Below are 26,726 nucleotides of genomic sequence, written 5' to 3'. Positions count from 1 at the left end.
CTTCTGACCCTGACCTCAGTGAAGCAGAAGGGTCCCCATGATTAACTCCTGAAGATGTCTCCTTTGGAGATATCCTAGAAATCTTAAAACTGAGAGGTGATTGGTAGTACTCCACCCCTTCGGCCAAGGAGTTTGTTTTCATGAAGGCCTTTGCATCTTGACCTTCACCTTCTTGGGTGACCTGCCTTTCATCGAGCTTGTTGAATTAATTTCTCAAAGGCTTTGGGTACCCCATACACCATAGACCTTACTCCTTATTGGCCAGATAAGTACATTACTGCTCCAAAAGAAAAAAGCTTTTTAACAAATGGAGTGGCGGTTGATGCCATGGTCATGGTGGTGGCCTCTAAGAAGGGACTTTCTGAAAACAGTTCCTCTATACATCCTTTTAGTAAGGCTCTAGGAATGTGGGTAGGTATGGGAAGCACGTCTTCTTATCAGCAACCTTTGCTTTGTGGTCTCTGAATTATCTCACCCACTTCATTAAATTGCAGAGAGCCTTTTCTCCAAGGGGCCATAGATGATGCGGTTGCAGATAAAATCAGTGCTCAGCTCACCAACTTGAATTCAGTTGTCAACTCATCCATGAGACTCGTATCTTATGCAGCAGATGGAACGAGTATGGCAACAGGCTCGGGTATCTCTTAGGAGGCAGGCCTGGATGTGCCCTTGCGATTTCGGGAGCCCTTCAAGTCTTCCTTTGTTAACGCCTCTTTTGACGGCTCTTCTGTTTTTGATCCAGAAGTGAAGGAAACTCACCAGGTGTGAACAAGAAGGCAAGAAACGTGTCTACCATTGAAGTATGTTTTTTCCACTCCTACCAGACTCTTTCCCAGTGGTCAAAAAGGTAGTGGAAAAATGTGTTTCAGAAAATCTCAAAAGATCTTATCAGGACACACAATGTGAAAGTTCCCCTAGAGGCAGAGGGGAAACAATAATGGAAGATGCCCTCATGGCAAAGGAGGCCCGCAGAACCAGGGCTCCAGAGAATCTTTCTTTGGGAGACCCTTTCAGCACTCCTGAAGGAGTGCCTGATTGCTCTCCTGTGCAGGCACTCAGGCGTTGGTTGTATTTGCACCAAGAAACCTGGCTAAAGATAAACAACAAATGGGTGCAGGACATAATATCCAGAGGATATAACATTCCCTTTTCCTTTCCTATCCATGCAAACTAATTAGTTCCAGATGATCCACCCAGTCAAAAGGAACAAGCAACACTAGAAGTTCAAGAGTTGCTAAGAAAAAGAGTCATCCAAGAAGTCCCCGCAGACCAGAGAGGATCCGGAGCTTACTCAAGATTCATTAGTTCCAAAGAAGACTGGGAACTGGTGGCCCATTTTGGATCTTGGCCATCTAAACAAATCTGTAAAAAAGACCAAGTTCTGGATTGTGACATTGCAGTCAATACTTCCATTCCTGGAAAAAGACATTTGGATGCTCTATAGACCTTCAGGATGCGTACTACCACATTCAAATGGACAGGCAGTCCAGGATTTTTTTGCACTTCTGGCTAGGAATCAGTCATTTCCAATTTTGAGCTCTGCCCTTTGGTCTCACTGCAGCACCCAGAGTGTTTACCAAGTGTATGGCATTAGTAGCAGCTTACCTGAGTCTCAAAGGATTCCGTGTTTTTCCATACCTGGACAACTGGCTCATAACCGCCCCAACCAGGCATCAATTGCTTCAAGCAAGGAACTATGTCCTTCAACTCTGTTCCTCCCTAGGTGTTACCATGAATTATGAAAAAGGTGTTACCATGAATTATGAAAAATCTGTGCTAGAGCCATGTCAAAGCTTAGTTTTCATAGGAGCAGAGATACACAACTATATAAATAGCAAGACTTTCACAGGATATAGTGGACGATCTCTGTCATTATGTGAGAATACTAATCAAGAAGTCAAAAGTCTCTGCAAAGCTAGTTCTTCATGTCCTAGGGAAAATGGCTGGGTCTCTAGTACTGATTCTTCTAGCTCACCTCCACATGAGGATTCTCCAGTGGTTGCTTTCCACACGATGTTCATTCGTGGAACTTCCCATATCCCACAAGATTATAACCAGCGCCTGTAAAAAAGATCTTCAGTAGTGGATTCATTCAACTTTAGTGTCTTCGGGCCGCCCGTTCATTCCTCCTCATTTTTAGGCCATGCTGAAAACAGACGTGTCCCAGATTTGGGGGGGGGGTATTTTCTAGGGAAAACAGTTCAAGGCATCTGGCAAGAATATGAGGCTCATCTGCATATAAATATCCTAAAGCTGAGATCAGTGCTTTCAGCATTGCAAAACATTTCAGGACTTTCTTCCTCTAGGAACGATACCAGTCCAGTCAGACAGCATGTCCGTAGTGTGGTATATAAACAAACAAGGGAACCAGATCGTACCCACTTTGTGGAGAAGCTCTTGGGGTCAGAGATTGGGTGATAGCCTCCAAGCATTTTCTGGTAGCACCGCACATCCCAGAAAATCCAACGTCATTACGGACAAGCTGAGCAGAGCCATTTTATGGCCACAGAAGTGGTCCCTCAACCAGAAAGTGATCTTCCTGAAATGAGGCCAGCCTTACTGCGACCTCTTTGCATCAGCCACCAATGCCAGATTCAGCAACTGTTTTGCCCTGATCCCTCCCACCCATGAGGAAGTCACCAAGGGATGCACTTGCTCACAATTGCCTCTGGGATTTCTTTATGCCTTTCTCTCAGTTCCACTAATTCCAAAATTTTTGCAGAAAGCAAGTCTGTTGGAGACCACAGTTATCCTAATTGGTCCCTACTGGCCAAGTCATATCTGGTTTCCTTTTCAGCATCATCTTCTGGACGAACCCTGGATTCTGGGCCCGGCTCCGGACCTTCTGACATATGTCAGTAATGGTTCATCCCAATCTGGACACACTCAAATTGACAACTTGGCTGCGCCACTTCCCCTAATTGCCAGGTTTCCATCTAGTGTGCATTTCATGTGGTCACTGTGTATATTGCACGTGGGTTTCACACACCCGTGAATTTACCAGCAAATATACTTCTGAGATTTTTGAAATAAAAATTTGGGCTAATTGCAGTACCAAGTGGGTCATCTATTTGGTGACCTGCACTTGTTCCGCATTTTATGTGGGGCAGACTTCTCGAGCTTTTCGCTTGAGAATTTGTGAACATCTCACTGATATTAAAAATAAACGTCCCAACAATGCCCTATTTAAACACAGTTTGAAACACAAAACAGCTTCTTTTCAATTTGTGATTATTGACCACATTAAGGGTATTTGCAGAGACAAAGATAGTTGGCATGAGTTGCTTAACTTTAAAGAAAAGAAATGGATAGTAAAACTGGGAGCCCTGTTTCCACCTGGCCTTAATGATCAATTATAATCAAATGATCAGTTATAATTAATTGTTTTATTACTGTGATTGGTTCTGATGTTAATTACTAGGTGTATATATATATATATATATTATATATATATATACATATATACTGGGTTGCTTTTGTCTATACTGCTTTTATTGTCTGTATTCACTGAAGAAGGCTCTGTTGAGCCGAAACCGGTTTGGATTTTTCATATATCTGCTTTTGCTACCCATGGGATTTTTTCCATTGGGCTGAATAAATGACTGTTTGCACCTTCCTTACTTGCTGGCTTCGTTTTGTGGATTTATGTTTCTTTCTGCCATGCAAGAGGTTTACGAGCATCTGTCTTTCCATGACTTTTGATTTCCTCCCTAGGTGTTACCATGAATTATGAAAAATCTGTGCTAGAGCCATGTCAAAGCTTAGTTTTCATAGGAGCAGAGATGCATAACTATATAAATAGCAAGACTTTCACAGGACATAGTGGACGATCTCTGTCATTGTGAGAATACTAATCAAGAAGTCAAAAGTCTCTGCAAAGCTAGTTCTTCATGTCCTAGGGAAAATGGCTGGGTCTCTAGTACTGATTCTTCTAGCTCACCTCCACATGAGGATTCTCCAGTGGTTGCTTTTCACACGATGTTCATTCGTGGAACTTCCCATATCCCACAAGATTATAACCAGTGCCTGTAAAAAAGATCTTCAGTAGTGGATTCATTCAACTTTAGTGTCTTCGGGCCGCCCGTTCATTCCTCCTCATTTTTAGGCCATGGTGAAAACAGACGTGTCCCAGATTTGGGGGGGGGGGGTATTTTCTAGGGAAAACAGTTCAAGGCATCTGGCAAGAATATGAGGCTCATCTGCATATAAATATCCTAAAGCTGAGATCAGTGCTTTCAGCATTGCAAAACATTTCAGGACTTTCTTCCTCTAGGAACCGATACCTGTCCAGTCAGACAGCATGTCCGTAGTGTGGTATATAAACAAACAAGGGAACCACATCGTACCCACTTTGTGGAGAAGCTCTTGGGGTCTGAGATTGGGTGATAGCCTCCAAGCATTTTCTGGTAGCACCCCACATCCCAGAAAATCCAACGTCATTACAGACAAGCTGAGCAGAGCCATTTTATGGCCACAGAAGTGGTCCCTCAACCAGAAAGTGATCTTCCTGAAATGAGGCCAGCCTTACTGCGACCACTTTGCATCAGCCACCAATGCCAGATTCAGCAACTGTTTTGCCCTGATCCCTCCCACCCATGAGGAAGTCACCAAGGGATGCACTTGCTCACAATTGCCTCTGGGATTTCTTTATGCCTTTCTCTCAGTTCCACTAATTCCAAAATTTTTGCAGAAAGCAAGTCTGTTGGAGACAACAGTTATCCTAATTGGTCCCTACTGGCCAAGTCATATCTGGTTTCCTTTTCAGCATCATCTTCTGGACGAACCCTGGATTCTGGGCCCGGCTCCGGACCTTCTGACATATGTCAGTAATGGTTCATCCCAATCTGGACACACTCAAATTGACAACTTGGCTGCGCCACTTCCCCTAATTGCTAGGTTTCCATCCCTTTTCTCTCCAGTCAGCATATTTTGTCGTCTCATAAAACATGTACTTGAAAACTTTACAAAAGCAAATGGAAGAGATTTGTTCTATGGACCAACTGTAACAGAACAAATCCTTTTACAGCACCAGTTGACTCTATTTTACAGTTTCCGTCAGAGCTTTTCATTGGCGGGGCAGCGGCAACTACTGTTAAAGTTCAGCTAGCTGCAATTTCTAATTTCCATATAGGAGAAAATGATAGTCCTGTCATGTCACACAGACTTTGCAAAGCATTTTTGAAGGGCACTTATGTTAAGACCACCATAAAAGTATCCAACATCCCTTGGGATCTCAATTTCATCTCATCTAATATCATTTCCCCCTTTTGCACCTTCAGCTACATGTGAGTTAAAATACTTTCTTGGAAAACCCCCTTTTTGGTGGTTATTACTTCAGCCAGAAGAGTATCTGAGTTCCTGGCTTTGTCAACAAAGCCCTCATAAAGACAGTGTGTTGTTACACACTAATCCATCCTTTCTTCCCAAGGTTGTCAGAAAATACCCTTAACCAATCTTTAGATCTCCCAGTTTTCTTTCCCAGCTTTCAAAATAAAGGAGAGCATTTGTTGCATATCATAGATGTTAATAGACATTACATTTTTATTTGCACAGAACTTCTGAAATAAGAAAATCAGATCAGCTTTTTGTCTTGTATTCTGATACAAGAAAAGGTGAACCAGTTTCAAAAATTATAGATGGCTAACATTATGCATATCCCACATTTATAATTCAAAGAACAGAGCTCTCCCAAATATGTTTAAAGCTCATTCCACTAGCTCTGTAGCCACGTCTGCAGCTTTTCAGGCTAGATTACTACTGGATAACATCTGTGCTGCAGCTGTTTGGACAACATTTCATACTTTTGTTACTCATAAAAAAGTGGATTTGGCCTCTAGTTGTAGAGCATCATTTGGTTCTGTGGCTCTGAGGAATATTCTTCCATGAGCCACCAGAGAATTTAGTTGCTTGGGACGCGGTTCCACCAGTGAGAATAAAGGCAAGATTGACAACAACAACACAAAGAATTTATGTTCTTACCATAACGTTCCATGTGTGTTGTCCATCTCGTCCTTTGTGGTATATATATTGGGAGTTGCTGACATAGCTGAAGAAAGCCTTGTGATTGTCCTTGGCCTGAGAGGCTAGTTAACCTCATACTTAGCTTTGGTAGACTTTATTAGTCCCCCTGAGTTGCTTGTTTAAATTGATGAGTGAGTTTTTACCTTGCTGCATATTGCACTTCCTAATTTTTGCCATGATTTTCTTTTTGTTGTACAGCCTGTTGATGCCGGGATTCCACCAGGATGGCTTGTTTGTTGAGTATATCATGCAACTTTAACATGATTGTACAGGGCAGTAGCATAGTAAGGGTGTGGCAAAGGGGGCATGTGCCTTGGGCACAATCTGAATTTTGTTCTTGCATTTTTTCTGCACAGGCATTTCAGAAATGTCAGTACAGAAAGCACCTTTTTTTGTGCTGTTGCTGGTAGGGAGTGGGCTTGCCTGAAAGGGGATGAGCTTCAGACTACCATGAGCAGTCTGTTGGAGCTTATTTTCTTTTTTATTGCTGTTCTTCCCATGAACAGCTGGTAGGGAGGGGGCATACTACAGACATCTGTGATTAGTCTATCAGAGCGCATTTTTCCCACTATGAGCAAGGGGGTCGGGAGCCATGGCTCTCAACCTCTTAGAACAACAAATCTGTACAAAGACCTTAATAATGGAGGGGGAGGCAAAGGCACAAAAATAGGGACACATTTTAAATGTTGCTCTTACAACCCTAGAAAGTTGGTAGAATAACAGGTTTTGCATTAGCATAAATTTTCTGAAGGGCATAAAGTCTGAAACTCAAATGTCTGTCATTTTCTGACTTCAATCCTCAATGATTTGCCAGAAAAATAAAGATTTATGAGAAAATGGACCAAAAGTATAAGATAAAAGTCTGGACATTCTGCGAAACTCTGTACAGATAAGAGATATGTGGGGAAGTAGTTCAGGGACTGGCACTGGGCGAGCCAGCTATGCCTCAGCAGGGTTTCAGTGTTCCCATGGTTTGATGGGGATTGTAATTGTGCCAGTGTGTCACTTAATGGGAAGTTTGCCTTAGGCATAGTCCAGTACCGTACCATAGCATATCTTTACACAGGAAACCCATAGCTCTTACTTAAATTTACTGGAGACACTCCTCATTCTACCCAACATCATGTTCATGGGTGACTTTAACCCACTACAAACTGGAATCATACACAGTCCACAAACATGCAAGCCTGGGGATTCCTACATTTTGTTAGCGCAAACATCATGGACTAGATAGTCCTGTATGCCCACTGGAGTAGAAACATCCTTGACCTAGTCCTCACAAATTTGGGAGGATGCTGCCCCCCAGTGTAACATCCTCACTGGTCAGGTCAGACCATAAAGCTGGTTTCCTTTGAAATAAAAATAAAATATGGGACCCTAGCAAATCCTGATACTTTTAAGAGTTATTCTGTGGTAATTTGGACATGGAGGAGCATGTCATTACTGTTTGAAGAGTCTTGAGGTGTGTGTATGTTTTTCATGAAAATCAAGACACCTCCACCTTTCATTCCTTCCTGTGCAGTAATTGGTCTAAATGTGGGGAAGGCATTGGAAGGTGGTATAGCCCTGCACTGCGGGATGCTTTCATCAGCTCTAAACCATGCCTCCTTAACTGCACAGGTCTACATTTTCTTGGGTGAGGAGATCTTACAGGGAGGGGAGTTTTTTGCTTAGACTTCTGTAGTTGAACAATTCCTTGTGTTAGTTTTGCTATTTTGGAAGGTTTAACAGATTGGCAGCGCCTAAAAAGGCGCTATGATGGTGAACAAGGTTTTAGGTAGTATTCATAAGTCTAGAGGGGATAGCTCCAGAACAGCCCTGGCAGAGCAGCATGGTCTGCCAAACCATATCCTTCCAGGTTGACAAGTATTGTACCCCTTCAAATGACACCAAAATCTAAGACCATTATTTGGGACTTCCAAGATGGCTCACACTGAGTAACAGCTTGTTTCTAGCTCTCCCAATGTGAAAACAGAACCTCGGCAGAGAAGGCCAGTAGACCTTTGTTTGTGGGTAAATTTCAGTAACTGGCTAGTAAGTGCACTGCCTGAGTGCCAGGAGTGAAGAAATACATGGAGAAGAACAGTAAATAAAACCAGTAACTTAGTGTGGGATTACAATGCAATAATTATATTTGTCAAATATGACAGGACAAAACATTCTGATAATGTTTTTGGACTTTTTCAAAATGTGTTGGATTTGTGGAGGGCTCTAAAGTGTATGCCCTACTTCATGTCATTAATGTTTGGAAAATGCTTTGGAGAGGGGAGAAACCTTTCTTTTCTTAATAGTTCTGTATTTGTAGTGCATGGTTTTCTTTGCATGCTATTTTTAAGTATAATGGGGATTGTAAACAGGTGGTGTTTTTGTTTTGTCTCCCCTCTTCTCTCTCTTGCCTTGTATGCTTTAGAGAAATGCAGGCAATGCAACGAAAAAAGTACCGTGGTTAAAAAGACATGACAAAGTTAAAATTAATGTATTTTTTTTCATTCTTGGATGAGGAAATGACTGGAGTAAGAAGCTTAGATTTATTAGTTTTAAGAGAGAGCAAGTAAATGAAAAAATATTGAATGTTAACAGGCTTTTTTTGTAGCAAACGCATGTATACTAAGTAGCAATTCTGCAGCTGCTCTTCATGTCTCATTGGAGACAGTCTGATAAAGAGAAACTGGAGACAGTCATGGAAGGGGATTGGTTGAGGGAAAAGAAAAAAAAAACAGAACAGAGAAATTGAGTAGGACATGGGGTTTTCCAAGCTGTGAGAGCTTTAAAGATAATACAAAAACAGTTAGACTTGAAGTAAAGTTTTCTCAGTTTTTTTTTTTTTTTGGAAATGCAATGGAGATACTAATATAAACAGGTGCTTTTGTTTTTTTTTTTTCTCCTTTCTCTCTTTTTCTTTGTTTAGTTTTAGTGTAGGCACAGCAATGGAAAAAAGTGGAAGAGAGGGGGGAGAGGGAGGGTCTGGTTAAGAGAGTATAACAAAAGAAAAATCAGTGTGCTTTTTCCCATGCTTGCATAGGGAAATGACTGAGTTAAGACCCCTGGGTGTTATCCAGTAACAAGTGTATTACTAAGCTTCTAAATGAAAAGGAATATTGAATACTATAAGTTTTTTTTCTGGTAAACAATGTACCCTTAGAAGTTTTGTGTCTGGTTTGGATGTCGCTGGAAGACAGTTTGATAAAGAGAAATGGCTTGGAGAAAGTACTTTCTGAAAGCATTCATGTTTTCTCAGGTCTATATCATAATATCGAAGTATGAAAAGTTCGAATCACTAAAGTTCGAACTTTAATGATCAAACTTTTAATACTTTGAATGTCAAAAAAAAAACGTTAAGCACAAAACAAAAAAAAATGCTCTCTGCAGGGAGCAAGTCCCCCTGCACCCCCCACACCCCCAGCTACTTAAATGTACCAACTCTGAGATCGCACTACAGTGCCGTAAAGGGAAATCTTCCCTTCCCGCACTCTATGGCGATCTCAGTTATACGATTCAAGATTTTAAAATTTCGATCATTAAAGGTCAGCCTTTAGTGATTAGAAGTTTTAAACCTTTGAACATATTATAGGAACCAGTTTTCTCAGCTGGGAGAGCTATAAAGATGAACAAAATCAAATAGCACATACTAATAGCACAGGCTGTACCATGTGCCTTTGCATGACTAACCTCTCTTTTTTGGCAACTCTAGCTTGTCTGTGTGGCTGTCAACTTGGAGCTCTTGTTCTTATTTGAAAGCAAAACCTTCAATATTTGAAGATATGCATAGTTTTGTGTGTTAAGTTAATATGTTTTAAGTTGGAGTTGTTTGTTCTGTTTGAGGGCTTTCAAAAAAACAAAAAGTTATGTAAGATGTGGCATAGGCGAAATTGGATACGACAAGAAGCAGTATATGTATGTAACATAAAAGTTGGAACTAGACATTTACCAAAAAAGCAGTTGTACTTAAAAGGTGGTAATAATAACTATATAAGAAAATGATGCTTTCTGTAATGTTTTTCAATCTGAATGGTCTTACAGATGAATATAAAAAAGAAAGAGTAGTGAACTATATTAAAAAATGTACAGTACAAATAGCTATGCTACAGGAGGCACACCTGGAAAGAACTGAACATGTGAATTTGATAAAGAAAGGTTTTTCCGGATGGTTATTCAATGGAATATCTGCGGCAAAGGAAAAGAGGAGTTACTTACATTAATTGCAAGAGGAGCTCCAATAGTGATAGAAGAGGGGGGGAAAGATAATGAAGATGTTTAGTACTAAGGTGGTACTGGCTAGGGAGGAGGATTACCCTGGCATGCATTTACATTCCACCTAAAATTGTTGTAATGGAGCTTAAGAAAATTCTGGGAGAAATAATCAGCTTTTAGCAAGGAATGTTACTTAAAAGTGGAAACTGTAATTTGATTTAGAACAGTGAAGATGTTTGTGGGGGCGTAGAAGGGAAAATATAACAAAGGAGGGTTTTGAAGAAATTTATGAAAATGGTTGGACTGGAAGATGTGAATTCAGTACTAGGAGTTTGGAATGAATTTACATATTATTCACTGAGATACAAAAACTGGGCTAGGCTAGGTATATTTTATATCTTACAGGAATGTGGGCATTTAATTGAAGGTCTTTAAATGCACCCAATAGTTATTTCAGATCATGCGCCAATAGTAACTAAAATAAAAATGAGACATCGGTGTTTTCCCATCTATCGGTTGAAAAGAGAGGAATTTAAGGAATGGGTTTTGGAATTAATTCAGAAGCTACTAGAGAAGATAGAATTTTCTTCTGAAAATACAGCTAGAGAGTGGAATATATTAAAGTGAAGTTAGAAACTAGGATAGAAATAAAGGAAAGTGACAAATGGTTAAGAAGAATCAAGAATTATTTAGAGGGACTGGCAAATGTTAAAGTACTGCAAAATAGGGGGAATCTCTCAAAACAAGAAAAGGAGCAACTGCAGAATGCTAAACAGAAAATAAGGGATTACCTCGATAATATGCACAAGTTTCGAAAGATTGCTGTTAGTTTTTGTGCTCTAAACTTATCATAAAAGACAAGCTATCAGCTCAACAACTCAGGTAACAGAAAGTGGAAAGGGCCGTCACCAAGCTTAGGGATCCTATAATAAGGAAGATGACAAGAGATCCTGTATATGTATTTGAAATATTTCAGAAGTTTTATGATAGTTTGTGTAAAGCAGAGAAATATGGAAATCAAGAAGAGGTACAAATGGAAATGTTTATGGAATAATTAAATATGCCAAGATTAGAGGTAGATAAGGCTCAATTACTAACAGAATAGGAAGAGATGAGATAAAAATGGCTATGTATAACCAATCTACAGGAAAGTCCCCAGGAATAGATGGTATTCCTGTGGAAGTTAGGAGGGAAAAACTGATAAAGATCTAGAAGGTTTTGTTTAACAGTATTTTAAGAAGAGAAGTACCAGCATCCTGGAAGAAGGTGGTGGTAACTGTAATACCAAAAAAGGGTAACGATCCATTGGATCCAGCTTCGTACAGGCCCATTTCAATACTAAACCATGATTATAAAGTGTTTGTAATGGCTAAAAGAATGGCAAAAATGATACCAAAATTGATAGATATGGATCAGTGTGGTTTTGTTGAGGGGAGGCAAGCATTTGGCAATATTAACAAAACATTGATGATCCAGAGGGAAGCAGAATGTAAGAATATACCACTTTTATTAGTGGGTCTTGATGCAGAGAAAGCATTTGACAGAGTAGACTGGGACTTAATGAGCAAGGGCAATGGAAGCATTTGCTTTCCCTGATACAATTATGAGGTTGATTAGGAGTATATATGAGGGATCGGAGGTGAAAATTAAAGTGGGTGGGGTCCTCTCTGATAACTTCTGCTTGAGCAGAGGAACCTGGCAGGATTGTCCGCTTTCCCATTTGTTGTTTGCATTATATTTAGCACCATTGGTAAGGAAAGTAAAGGACTCAGAAATTCAGGGATATAATTGGTATAGTAGTCAGGAAAAGTTGGCTCTGTTTGCAGATGTTTTATAAATGACAAAACTAGAAAGGGACATTACTGTGTTGTGAAACATTTTAAGACACTTTCAGACCGGATACAAAATGAATGAATGAAGCTAAAACAAAGGCAGTAGCGGTAAATTATGTACCCACACAAGAATTGGTACAACAATATCCATATTTATGGAGACGTATAAAATGAAGTATTTAGGAGTATTGATTAGAAATTACTCTATTTTAGCAGCTAAGGATATGTAGGAAGAGACTAAACAGAAGATAATACAAAAATTGAGAAACTGGAATGTTTTTATATGGATGCTAAGATACAAGCAGTTAAAATGTTTGTAGTCCCTTTAGTCTTATACACAGATCAGGCATATTTTTATCAACCAGAGGGGAAGCTGTGGATAGTAATTAAAAAAGAGTTGAAGGATTTTATTTAGGAAGGGAAGACAGCAAGGGTAAAGTGGGATAAGCTGATTCTTCCAGTAGAACAAGATGGACTAGGATTACCCAATTTGAGGGGGGATTTTAGAGCAGCACAGTTAAGGCTCTTATACACAGCACAAGCAGAAAACTGTAATTCAAAATGGAAAGGAATGGTGCTGATACAAGGAGGAAGCTCAAGAAATAAGGAGAGTTTGGGATTTTGGATGCAGACTCTTAAGGAGAACAAAAATCTTACAGAGTATTATATTCATAAGATAGCAGGGAGTATTCTAAGAACTAAGAATGGAGAAAAGAAATTCTGCCAATAGGAATGACTGTGGTTAGGGATACATGTAATAGGCAAGAGGGGGCTGGAATGTATTGGAGAAAACTACCAAAGGAACCACAGTATTGGGAGCAAATAACTAGAAAGGGAAAGGTAGTAGAATGGGAAGAGGCCAAGAAATTATTTGGACTGCAGGTTAGAGATTGCCTTCCCTATCCAGGATTGATATCAGAGTATAGGCAATGAGAAAGAAATAAGGGGGTCCCAAATGAAAGACCAGCACAGTAGAGTTTTTAATAGAATATAGAACAGAAGCTGGCATTAAAAAAGACAATAATTAGTAAAACACACAAAATATTGCATGATAGTTATAAGAATCGGTCAGAGGAGATTAGAAAGGATTGGGAAGAGAGGTTGGATAAGCAATTCACAAAGAGACATTGGGAGATGTGTATTTCTCCCAAATATGAAACAAAGTCTAGAAAAATTAGGATCTTTCCCTGGAAGTGTTTACATAGATATTTTTATACCCCAAGTAGACGCCAAATAATTTTTCCTTGGGTGGAAAGGAATTTTTGATGTGGCAGGCAAGAAAGAGGTGGTGGGGAACATATGTTTTGGGAGTGTAATTAACTGGCAGACTTTAGGGATTCCCTGCAGACCGCTCTGTCGCAGATGCTGGGCGGGCGGATTGGATTGACTGGGGAGATTTTTTTTGAGCTATGCTACAGAATCGGAATTGTATAGATGTAATAAAGCCTTGCTGAGTCTAATTATGGTGGCTGCAAAAAAAGCAATTAGTAGAAAATGTAAGTCAGAGTCTAGACCAACTTTACTAGACGTAGTAAATATAGCAACAGAGATAAAACAACTGGAACTGGGATCTTTAGAAAAGGAAAGGAGCAAACTACATAAGAAAAACTGGGAATTGTGGGAACAATATATGCAGAGAAGGAACGAGGTTTGAGGCAGGATTTGAATGAGCCATATAATGTTTAACTGATAGTGACTGAATATATTATAAGTGATGTATAATGTTTGCAACTACAGTTGTTTCAGTGGTTTCTATGATGTTTAATGTTTATAATTAAAGTGGTGTCATTTTTTTTTCATTTATGTACATGTAAGATTGCCTATGTCATATGTGATAATTTAATAAAGATGTTTATTAAAAAATATCTAAGCCAGTTATTAAAGTCAATTATTTTCTGTTTGTATTGTGGCATTGTCCTTGAAGAAGGTATAATGTTGCTCAATTCTAGGTTTATTCCTGCCTAGAACTCAGTCCAAGAGCTTCATTGCGACTCCCTTAATAGTCAGGGGAGGTACATCTTGGGTCATTTACACCCACATGGACTGTGACTGAGTCATAGTGGTACTTGTGGTTTAATGACTTGAGTGAATTGACAAATCCTGTCCCCTAATAGGCAACTGATTATGACTCTGTCTTTATTCAGCCTAGTGAGTGGGGACATCTGTGTATCATAATGGAGTCCCCTATGACCAAAATAGTTGTGTGGTGGTGTGTGTTATTGGCTGAGAAGTTGACTCACTGAGATGAGACTGTGTTGTGGTGCATATTACTTTGGTAGAGTGCTTTTGAGGTTGCTGAGGATACTCACCATGAGTGCAGTGTGTGGGGGGTCTTTTTGGTTTAGGAAGATTACATGTAAGGGCCTCAATGTATGTGGGTCTTTGTGTCTGGTCCATTGTGTGTGTGACAAACTGTGTGGTATTGTATGTACTTTTATGCAAGAGCTATGCCTGCAGTGAAGTTGTGCAAATATGTCTGTCTCGTACTGTATCACTTTAAGAATCAAGTGGTTTTAGCCACCTGGCTGGCTGCAGAGACAGAAGAGAAGTGCATATCTGTTATTACAGATCCTTATTGCATGGATCTACAAGGGGGTAGTACAAAAGGGATTTATGTCCGTGTAGCATGGTTGCTGTAGGAGTAAGGACTAACCTCAAAGGGGGTACTCCTTACTGTACAAACTTGTTGCTCTTTACACAGCTAAGTACTGAGGAAATTTCAGGGGTAGTTTAAATTTCAAAACTTGGTGCCTGCATCTATCTAGAGCACTGCTAGTCATACTTCCTGACAAGAGAAAAAGAAGCCTGTAATGTTCAAAGCACTGTGAAAGCACATCTCTTTCCTGGCTTTTATGGCTGACGGGCACTAAATCCCATTTATGACAGTTTTCTTAGTGATTTTCCAAAATTTGATCTTTGTATTCAGGTGCCATTTGACATGATGGGCTGCATCTGCTTATGGGAAAACAGTCTTGCAAGTCTTGTCTGTTGTTTGAGAGAACTATGCGGCCTATCCAGCAGTGTGAAGATGTATCCAGTTTGGTTGTCCACCCCAGTCTGTTAATAAGCTTACATGCTCGTATTGTATTTTGGCTTTGCCCAAGTTCCTGCATTCACCCTGGATAGCAGGCTTGCTTGTTTCTCATCTGCATTCTGTATAAAAATTAATCTGATGTTGTCAGTCTTCATCTTTTCTTGACTGATGGGTTATGGTTCCAATCCTCGGAACCAGTCCAGCCATTATATAGCTTGCTCCAGCCAAAAAACTCTTGAGCTAATAGTCTACCCACAATGCCCCTCACTGTGTTGCCCCAGATCTCGTTTGCCACTCTTATAGAAAGATGCGTCAGCTGACTCTCTCTTGCAGCTAAGTACATTTTAGAAGTTATATTACATTTTTCCACCTTTCTAAGTTACCATAATAATTTCAGAACCTTGTCTACCCATTCCTGCTGTGTGAGTGTTCGTTTCCTTAACCTGTACCATTTGGTATTTCTTGCCTACCATAGTTGGTAGTTTCCCCTCTCTTCTCTTTTCCTTACCATTGGGTAACCTTTCCTACCATCGTTGGTAGGATTCTTTCTCTGTTTGTGAGTGAGTAATTGTGTGTTCTCCAAATTTTTTTTTTCTTTCTTAGTCATCTGCCTTTCTTGCTATAATGGCAGATAAGTCAAACTCGACCACTGGTTTCAAAAAGAGCCAAAAGTGCGGCAGGAAAATGCAGAACTCTGATGGTCATGACAAATGTGTATATTGTTTGGGTGTTTCTCATCTTGATCTAGAGTGCTCTATCTGCCAAGGCTTCAGTAATAGAGTGTACAAAACAAAGAAACACGAGTCACACAAAAAATAGGAGCTGAATTCACTTTATGTACACATCTGGTACCACTGCATTTCGCCTTCAAGGATAACTTACAAGCTCACAAAGCTCCATTTAGTTGCAGTTCGTGTGGGGTTGGTATCCGTTTTGAGTTGTGGTTGTAGTAAAATTAAGTGGTATGTGGGACAGACCAAAAGAATGGTTAAGGTTAAAATTTTAGAGCATTCGGGAGACATTAGAAAGGAGAATATTAACAGTCCTGTTGGTGAGCATTTTCACTTGATCCATGGTGGGTCTGATGAAAGTTTGTTCTTTTGTGTATTGGGTCAACCTTATAATATGAGGGGGGTTAATTCATTATGAAGTTACTCAGGTTAGAAAGTAGGATGATTATTAATTTTGGCACACTGTCTCCAAGGGGTCTTAATCTTCAGGTGAATCTGAATATTTAATTAGTGGGGTATGTCAACTGCACAATGGGCAATATTTGTAACATGCTGCTGTGGGGCAAAGAAAATGTACTGTATTTGAAAGGTTTGGTACATAAAGTTTTTACATGTGAATGTTATAAGGTTTATATATTTATATACTTTACAGTATTTATATGTTTTGCAAGAAGTATGTATTTGAAATATGATGTAACCAATCAGCAGGGGGCAATGTTGTGTAAATGGAGCTTTGTGAGCTTATATGTTATCCTTGAAGGCAAAATGCCAAAGTACCAGATGTATACATAAAGTGAATTTGGCTCCTGTTTTTTGTGTGGCTCATGTTTCTTTATTTTGTACAGTGTTATTTTTGACTGTTGCTTCAGTAGTAGAGCCCTGGTAGAATGTAGAAATAAATTGAACTTTAAAGGGCTTATGTCCATGGCCGCCTAGTCTCCTCAGGCCTCTGGCTTAAAATCTGCTCATTTGGTGCCGACATCTAAAAAACATAAACACTCTTCAGCTGGTTCCTCTTCGGAACCAAAATCTAAGGTTCCGAAAATTTTGGACCTCACTAGAGTCCTTTGCACAAACCTCTACCTCAGTGCCATCGACACTGACTCCAATAACAACTCCAATGTCGGTGCCGGCTTCTTTAGTTACCACTTCGGTACCGACATCTTCTGCAGCTCCTACCTTCTTCTCCTGTGCCAAGACTGAGACTTTCTTTACACCCAGGACTGCATATTCTCCATCGATCAACCCCTCTCTGGGGCAGCTTCCTAGCCCTTTTATAGAAAGACCTGAATCTCCCTCTGGATTGTCCATTTGCTGCACCAGGGATCTTACTGAAGTTGATATAGTGAGGTTGGTGGATCAGCTTCTGACAGATAGGGGTCTTCCCCCATCATCTTAGCCCCCTCCTTCCTGGTGCAGGAGAATTCTCTCCCAGTAGCCCTACGTATACTCCTCCTCAGATCTCTTTGCAGACTTTAGAGCTGTCGACTCCAGCCACACAGGCTTCAATGGCCTTGGTGCTGATAACTCCTTGTCTTCGCTTCCGGGCATGGCTCTGACTCTCTTGGTGCCATCAGAACTGATGAATCAGTAGGATCGGGCCTCCACCATTGGATCTGGAGGGTTTGAGTCGACTCCTGTTTTTTGTTCAGAGCTGACCTTACCACTTCGGGCTGCACCAGCTGGAGGCCCTTCTCGGCTCCAGCTTTGCAGGTGGGTCTCTCTGGATGGAGTGCAACTGTAATTCTGAGTTTCTCTGTTCTGGGCTCCCATCCCTCCCCAGGGGGGCCTGCCTTCCAAGCTATGGAGAGGGTTTTGGCCACCTCTACTTCCCAGGTGGCTCCTGTATTACCAGAGTCTCACCCCTTGAACCCTGCTTACCCGGAACTAACACCAACCTCTGTACCTGGGCAGCGAGCTACAAGGATGCAAGACAAACCAACCAAGGGTCAGCCTCTTCTGAGTCCTCTTCAGATATTCCCACTGGTGAGCCTCCTCGGAAAAAGAGGAGAAAACAGCTGGACTCCCCTGAAGAGTCAGTCACTGAGAACACGAATTTCAATGAGGGAGAGGGTTCCCCATGGTCACCCCCGGAAGACAACACCTTTGAAGACATTCTGGAGATCCTTAAACAGAGGGGTGACTGGAAGCCCAAAGACCCTACCTCCGAGGAGTCTGTGTACTTGCAAGCTTTTGGAGCTCGCCCATCTACTTTCTGGGTGACCCCTGCCACTGATGACAGTCTTAAATTGATCACTCTGTGGGCTTGGAAGGCCGCTGATTTGATAGAACCGATTTCCTGGAGACCAGATAAAATAACTTCTGCTCTCAAGGATCATCAGTACTGGGTGAAAGGATTACCAGTAGATGCCTTGGTGCTAGCAGCTGCCACTAAAAAAGAACTGGCTGAGGAAAGTTCCACTGTTCATCCCCCTAACCAGGAGTTGAAGGCAATGGACAGATTTGGGAAGCAGGTTTATACATCTTTGACCTTTACCATTAGGTCCTTGAACTTTGTGGTACATTTTACTAGGCTGCAGAGTGATCTGGTCAAGGAGCCATTGGATACCCTAGCAGGAGCAGTAGCTGAGATGGGACCAGGAAAAAGTGGCCTCCCAGTTAGCTACCCTGGAGTCTATCTCTAATTCGTCCATGATGCTAACTGCACATGCAGTCCAAGGGGCGACCAGGTCAGCAGGTTCAGCTGTTGCAATTTGACGACACACTTGGATGCTCCTGTGTGAGTTTGCGGAGCCATTCAAGTTTTCCTTCATCAATGCTCCCCTTTGACAGATCCTCCTTGTTCGGCCCCAAAGTTAAAGAAACACTATCCAGCTGTGAGAAAGATGGAAAGTTCCTGTCTGCAATGAGCATACTTTTTTTTTTGCTCCCCAACGAGCCTATTCCAGGAATCAGAAGCATGAGAAGACCTGGTTCAAGAAGTCCCAGAGGCCTCTCCAGGACACACATGATGCAGACTCCCCCCGCAGCAGAGTGGGGAGTTCTAATGGAAGGTGCAGTCCTAGAGGCAGGGGTGGCCCGCAGAATCAGAGTTGCAAGGAGGAGTCCTCTGCCCCAACCCTATCAGTGCTTCAGAAAGGAGGCCTGATTGCTTGCCTCTGGAGGTAGTCAGGAAAAGATTTTCTTTGCACCCAAAAGCCTGGCGACAAGTAACCACAGATGCCTGAGTGCTAAGAATTATTTCCAGAGGTTACCTTATCCCCTTCATTCTTTATCCAAGAACTTGAACAAAACTCCCCGATGTTCCACCCAGTCAGAGGGACTAAGCAGCTTTAAATACAAAAGCTGCTAGAAAAAGTCATCCAAGAAGACCCACCAGACTAGACAGGATCCAGATTCTACACGAGGTTCTTTTTAGTGCCAAAAAAGTCAGGGGACTGAAGACCGATTCTGGATCTCAGCTTTCTAAACAAATTTGTTCAGCAGTCCAAATTTCGGATGGTCACAGTTCAGTCAGTGCTTCCCTTTCTAGAGAAAAATGATTGGATGTGCTCTATAGACCTTCAAGATGCGTATTACCACATAAAAATGGACAAACGCTCAAGAAGTTTTCTCCACTTCTGGCTAGGAGCCCGTCACTATCAGTTCAGAGTGCTGCCCTTTACAGCCCCTAGGGTGTTCATTAAATGTGTGGCAGTAGTAACAGCTCACTTGAGGCTGTACGGATTCCAGGTGTTTCCATATCTAGACAACTTGACTCATCACCACTTCCACCAGACATCTACTGCTTCAGGCGACAGAATTCACCCTGTAATTGTTTCTGCAGCTAGGCATCACAGTCAACCTTACAAAGTCTCAACTGACCCCTTCTCAGGATATGGAGTTTATTGGAGCTCGTCTCAACACTCTCTCCTTTGTGGCCTTTCTACCTTACCACAGACTACAGAAAATACAATCTTAAGTTAATTCTCTCCTGTGCTCAAACAAAGTACCAGCCCTGCTAGTGCTTCAAGCATTAGGATCTATGGCAGCGGCGATCACTCTGGTCCCATTAGCGAGATTTCACATGAGATCACTGCAGTGGCTTCTCGCAAATCAGTGGTCTAGTCTAACCCATCCAATGAAACTACCCCATTTTTATCACCAGTCGCTGTAAAAATGACCTATTCTGGTGGATGGAATCCGAAGAAATTCTTTTGGCCCATCCCTTTGATAGCGGACAAACTAAGCAGATGCATTCTAATGCCTCACGAGTGGTCTCTCAATCCCAAGGTAGCAAAGATGATCTTTCATTACTGGGGCCAGCCTTACTGTGACCTTTTTGTTTCATCCCAAAGCAAGTGCAGAAGCTATTTTGCCCTAATCCCCCCTTGGGGGGGGGCCCAGAGAGATGCTCATCTCCTCGATTGGCCCTCGGGTCTCCTTTATGCATTTCCCCCTTTCCCTCAAGAACGCAGCCAGGTTGAGAAGCAAATTAATCCTCATTGCTCCCCTCTGGCCTCGACAAATTTGATTTCTCTTCCTGTGGCCTCATGTAGTTCACTGTTCATGGAGTCCCGGACCTTCTTTCTCACCCTCAGGGACTGGTGCAACTCATACTTCAAAGTCTCAAGATAACTGCTTGGTTCCTCCAATTCCGTTAGTCACCAGGCAAAATGATATTCCATCTCCAAAACGAAAAATTTTGCTGACATCCCATAAACCATCCACCAGGAATCTCTTCCTCAGTAAGTGGAAGAGATTTTCAGTCTGGGCTTGCGAGAATGTCATTGATCCCTTTTCAGCCCCAGGGTAAACGTTTTAGAATTTCTGGCCATTCTTTTTGGTAGGTGAGCTTCCGCTTCTACTGTTAAGGTCATTCTACCAGCCATCTCTAACTTTCTTAATGGCTTTGGAGATCTACCTTTAATTTCTCACACTTTGTAAGGTCTTCCTCAAGGGAACTATCTGTTTAAAACCCCCATTTAAAGATGATCTACCACCATCGGACCTGACTTTTGTTTTGCAGTCACTAGTACTATCCCCCTTTGAACCAGCAGCTACTTGTGACTTAAAGTTCCTCTATTGGAAAATGCTTTTACTTATAGCTATCACCTCTGCTAGACGAGTTTCCGAATTGCAAGCATTATGTTCAAAATCCCCTTACTTAATTTTCCATAAGGATAGAGTTGCACTCAGGACAAATCCATCCTTTCTTCCGAAGATGGTCTGAGTCCAACATTAATCCGGCTATAGACTTACCAGTCTTCTTTCCAAATTTTTCTAACAAAGGCGAATATTGCATACACCTGTTAGATGTTCACAGACAATTAGGTTTCTGTCTCAACAGAACTAAAGAATTTAGGAGATCAGAACAATTATTTGTCTCTTCTGGTGCAACCTTAGGGAAATTTGTATCTAAAGTTACCTTATCAAAATGGCTAAGAGACTGTATTTCTTTAATTGATGATAAAAAGAAGCTAAACCTTCCAGTGCCAGTGAAGGCACATTTCACCATATCTATGGCTACCTCAGCTGTCTTTCATTCTAAAGCTTCCATGAGTTGAAATATGTGCAGCAGCAACATGAGCTACTCTGCATACCTTTATTACTCATTACAAATTGGATTTGGTCTCCAGGAGAAGAGACGCCTTTGGTTCTGTGGTTCTCAGGACTATCCTTCCATAGGGCCACCCAGGATCTAAAGTAGCTGGGGACTCAGTCCCATCAGTCAAGAATAGATGGCTTGACAACATCAGATAAAGAAGTTGTCTTGCCATAATGTTTCATCTTTGTTGTCGATCTTCATCTATTCTTTGCATCCCACCCTCCTTCCCCCTCCTATGGATTCCTGGTGGAGCAATCTGTTGTCCTATGTTTTTTGTTAGGACACTCCTTGGACATGGCTTACTCATTTGGGATTGGCTTCCCTCTTTGGCTCTGTAAGTCTGCAAACTCTATCTGCGGTAACGTAGAGAAGGGCATTGGGGGCAGACTGTTAGCCTGAGAGTCTTTTGGCTGACGCGAGCTATATAACAGCCAGATCGTTTCAGAGGATCGGAACCATAACCCACCAGTTAAGAATAGATGAAGATCAACAATACAGGTGGAACGTTATGGTAAGATATAACTTCTTTTTCCCAGTCTTGATATAAGCGCACCAGACACTCCAAAATAAGAGCAAAGACTGACTTCATTCATTGCACACTGAATTTGGAAGAGTTCAGAATTTAAGAAAGCTGCAGGCAGGTAGTTTTGAATGGGTAAACACTGAGAAAGTACTTGGTGAATATAGTTCCTTTAGACAAAGCCCTTCCCATTTGCATTACGTATGGAAGCCCTGATTCTTTATATTACAATTTTAAATCTAAATATTCCCCAAAGTAGAGTAGTTTGGGTAATCTGGATGTTCTAATCCCCAATAAGGTGACTTGACTTCTGGTAGGAGGAAGCAGAGTTTGTGTGTGGGTTTGAAAAAATTTAATTTCCATAACTCTACTGCATCTTTACAAAAAAAGCATATTTTGTAATTATTTTTCATGTGACACCATTGCAGCATCTTTAGAAGTAAAACAGTTTCATTTTTTATGCAGCTTTCCAGAACATTTTACATCTTTGCTTCATCTTTAGTGAGAAAAAATGTTTAATACATGGTTTCTGATTTCATTTTTATCTTTGCTGTATCTTCTGTGGAAAAAAACATTTGTGGGTATATAACTCTTCATACTAGTAATCTTTGAGTATGGAAAAAACGTAACTACCAAGAGTAAAGCAAGAAATGTTTCAGGTGTACAGACTAGGAGACTGAGGTCCACTGTTTTCTTCTGCCATGATTTTTACGCATTTCATTTGAGCACAGTTTTCACAAACACTCTTGTACTTCTGAAGAAGCATAAGGTCTAAGACAGAGTGGGTACCTATGCAACAAACTTCGATATACTTGTTATAGGGATTCACCTGAGCAGGTGCATTAGACTTAGTTTTATGTTTTAGTGGGATTCTACTGATTTTTCTTAAAAATTGTTATCCACTCATTCATTTGTGGACATTTCACAATCTGTTAACATATAGCTCTCAAACTGCAGGTAATATGCTTTATGGAAATGAATGGAGTTATATAGCTGTACTGCAGCATCACTGGCTTGAATTTATTAATGTCAGGCTCTTAGGCTTATGCTGTATACAAAGCAGTAACTGTATTTTTAAAATGTGTTTCTGTTGATTTGTTTATACTTAATCATACAACAATAAAAGCTTTACAACATTTCAACAGTCTTTTGCTGAAAAGTGAAAATGTGATTTCAGCAAACTGGAATGCATCTTTTTTTAATAGTTGCTTAGTAATTTTTTTCTTTACTTTTTAGGAGCATTTGTGATGGTTACTCCAGCATGTCTTTTGCCCACAGACTGTGGACATCTGGACCTTTAGACTAGACATGTTCGTAAACTTCTTCCAAGGTCACCCTTGAGTCAAAAGAAAGTCAGACTCCCAATGGCTTTTCTGTTTGTGAAACCAAAATCCTGCAGGATGACAGATTCTCAATATTAATCACGTCCTAGCCAGTTTGGCTCATCATCTGGATTTTTATGGACTCTATTTTTTCTTGTCCTCATTTTTACAGTTCCTGCTTTGACAGAATCAAGAATAAGTAAAATAGTCCTTGAGCGTTAAAAAGCTGTATACCTTTTTAAAGTACAGAGCTCACCATCTTACAGAGTGGTGCCAAGAATGTGTTATCAGATATCAGTATACTGTGTTTTCACCTTCAAGATGGTACATGGAAAAAGAGGAATCCTAATTATATGTGGGTGGATTGAGGTATTCCCTATGGTTTACATATGTACCCAAAACAAGACGTTGGACTAGGATACTACTGCATTATTCAAGTAGCCAAAGTCAGGTTGATGGACTTTATACAGCTGTTCTTTTTTCATTATTTATTTTCTTTTTTTTTTTTTTTTATTATTTTGATGGCGTATTGCTTTATTTTTTTTTTCTCATTTGATCACGTTTTTGAACAAGAGTAATACTCTACAGTCTGTCGTTAAAGATGCAGGAAAGCCAGCTATGCAGCTTTTTGGGCATAGGAATGACTAGCAGTGTTGCAGGATGGACATGTCACAGTGTGAAAATGAATGGCTGTAAAACTTTGTTTTTGTACTTTACTGTATATAAAAAGTATTACAGTACAGAATTGTACTGCGGCATCCCTAACTTGAATTTCTTAATGCCACACACTTTTCTGTGTTACTGTTATGTACATTTTTTTTGTTCCTTTCACTTTATTGTGTTGGGAGCATGTTACCTTTTTGTTCTACTTACCTCCAAATTCCTCCCAAATTTCTTCATTTGGTAGGACCTTCAGTTCTATTTCAGCAGACATTTATTTCACATGATTCTGAGCAGCATGAAAATGTGATGTTGCTGTGTTTTATTCCCTCCTCTCTATTAATTGTTCCATTGTTAAAAGGTTGTGTAGACCTCTACCTCTCTTACATTAAGTAAAGAAAAAGAGAGACTGCAGATATCAGTTAGCTTTTCAGATCATACACTGAGAACAGCAAGGCGTCGTCTTACTAGTGCTTTCTTTTGGTGCTTCCAAGACCTTTGATTTCACAGATGTGCCCCCACCACCACATTTGGTGTCATGGCTGATGTCATGATGGCATCACAAATTTCTCCTGTTATGTTGCATGTTGAATTCCCCAAGTTGCTATCCTTATTGTGCCTGGCATGCAGTATTAGGGGTTGAAAATTAAACAATGTAACAAAAAATGCGAAAAAGTTTTCCTTGTAGATTCTACACATCTCCTTATTGCATATTATCCAAGTCTTTCAAGAGCAGGTCAAGTATCTTAAGTAGTGGAACTGCATGACTTGAATGTTTCCTGCAGCATAGTAGCTACGTTGCTTGTGCCATACAGATTGTCTGCACTTTGGGTTACAACTTATGATTAGTTCATGCAGAGTACAAGTCTATCATTTAGTAAAGGCACTCCTTCAATGGCAGTTCCTGTTAAAATATTTCCATGTTCTGTGTCATTATATATATATATATATATATATATATATGTATGTATGTATGTATGTATGTATATATATATATATATATATATATATATGTGACAGCCTGTGTTAGATCTAGCAGTTCATAGCCCAAGAAGAGTGTACTTTTTTCTGTTTTAATTTATTGATGTTGCATGTGGCACATAAGAAAGGGAATTAAAAGAAAAAAACTCCACCTATTATTTGGCTTAAACTTCATAGTCTTAGCTGTATCTTGGGAGTGCTTGTGGCTTCGTTGAGTTTTGGACATGGGATGGCATGGAATTGAAGTCCAGTGCTTTACTTTTTGAAATGAGATGTGGAAAATGTTTAGCAGTTGGGCAAGGTTTATTATAGTCTGTTTATATCTATTCAGTCATTGTAAATCAGGATTTTATATTTTGCAGTTGATGCAGCCATGTGGCTTACAGTCCAGTCCTCCCATTCCCCAAGTCCCGATTATTCTGTAATTACACAGAATGAAAAAAGTATGCAGGCTTTAAAGCAGGTCTCAAAATCAGAAACTTTTTTTTTGTAGGTAGGAGGTCTGTACAGACTTTGGAACAGGTGCACCTTTTCTAAAATGTAGATACATCAGAACTGCTCCTGGTATTTTCATTTCTGCACCCTGAGTTTAGTGACCAAGTTATTTTTAAAGATGTTTATAGTTAAAATGTAAAGTGATTAAATAGTTTTTGTACTCCATCCCACTCCATTTCTAGGTTTACATCAGTTTGCAGACATTTATCTTTGGCAACTCATTACTATTTCATGTTATTTATCATACCGGCAGAAGTGGGGAAAAAAGTGCGCATAGATGTCAACAAATACCCCGTATCTACTGTCATAATATGATACAAGAGAGTCAGTATCTCTGAGAATTTATAGTCTTGACACTTTTAAAACTGTATTTTATTTAAAACCTTTGGAAAATTCCTATTGCTCACACTAAACCTACAATGTAGAAAATTTAAAGAAAGTTTTATATATGGGAAGAATTATTTTCTGGAGGTGATGAAGCTATAAACTGCATAAAAAACTAAAATCTCCTCTGGTGCTGCTCGAATGGGCTCTTATTTCTTGTTCTTTTTCCATTTGTAATTATCATTGGTTTGCCTGTAATTACCTTGTTAACATTGTTCAGGATGTTTCTTTTTTGTTTCCCAGATAGAAATTAAAAGTTAGAGATCTGGTTTTTGCAATCTGTTTTTCTAATATTTCATAAATTTTGTACCACATTACCCAGTTTATATGTATGGCTGAATCTCAGAGTCAGCAGATTTTAATTTAAAGAATCTTACTCAACATTTTGTATCGTACAGAATTAGTCTGCTTGTAGTTTGGAGATTCTTTCTTTGTATTTGTTTTGCTGTCTTCAGATTTTTTTAGAATCCAGGTATCAATATACTTGAAACACCAAAAGGCATCATTTACAGTAACTGTATGTCATTCAGAGCGTTATGACTTGTGCATTTAGATTTTTGTCTGTTTTTGGAATGGGAATATAGTGCGCTAACCATGGTTAAGGTTCATAATCTTTTTGCTATAGTTGCTGATTTCTGTTTTTGCAAATGTTTTCCATTCTTAACAGCTTGATATACCAAGGTGTATGAGTTGTAAAGTTTTCCTTTTTTGACTGTTTCCTCTTCAGAGTTCGCTTTTTAAAACCATAATTAAAATATAAGGTGTTTATTATAGGGATTGTTTCTGTAGTATCCCTTACAGTTTGATTTCCAGGACATTTGCAGCTGTACTCTGCAAATCAAGCTGCTTCTCCCCCTAACGACTGTGGTCACCCATGTAACTTAAAAAGAAGGGCTTACTCATGCCGTTATTCACTTTGTTTTTGCTGCAGGGAGCAATTTATCAGAACACTGAGTTTGAGTGTCTTTAAGGCATCTTCTAGAAAACACTCAAGAACTTTGGGAACA

General features: G+C 40.2%; 1 protein-coding gene across 1 annotated transcript in view; it reads left to right on the top strand.

Moving 5' to 3' along the window:
* KDM5C (lysine demethylase 5C) overlaps nt 1-26,492 on the top strand; it is a gene marked incomplete at its 5' end in the record, with an annotated part of 2,556,543 nt that extends 2,530,051 nt beyond the window's left edge. The window contains 1 exon segment of the mRNA XM_044060510.1: nt 23,114-26,492. Within this exon segment, the coding sequence (XP_043916445.1) occupies nt 23,114-23,125 (12 nt within the window).
* Nucleotides 26,493-26,726: the final 234 nt, after the last annotated feature.

The sequence above is a fragment of the Protopterus annectens genome, chromosome 1.part0 (assembly GCF_019279795.1).
Source record: "Protopterus annectens isolate FY-2018-M chromosome 1.part0, PAN1.0, whole genome shotgun sequence".
Classification (NCBI taxonomy): domain Eukaryota; kingdom Metazoa; phylum Chordata; order Ceratodontiformes; family Protopteridae; genus Protopterus; species Protopterus annectens.
Note: the sequence above shows the minus strand (reverse complement) of the source record. Positions and strands in the feature narration are given on the sequence as shown.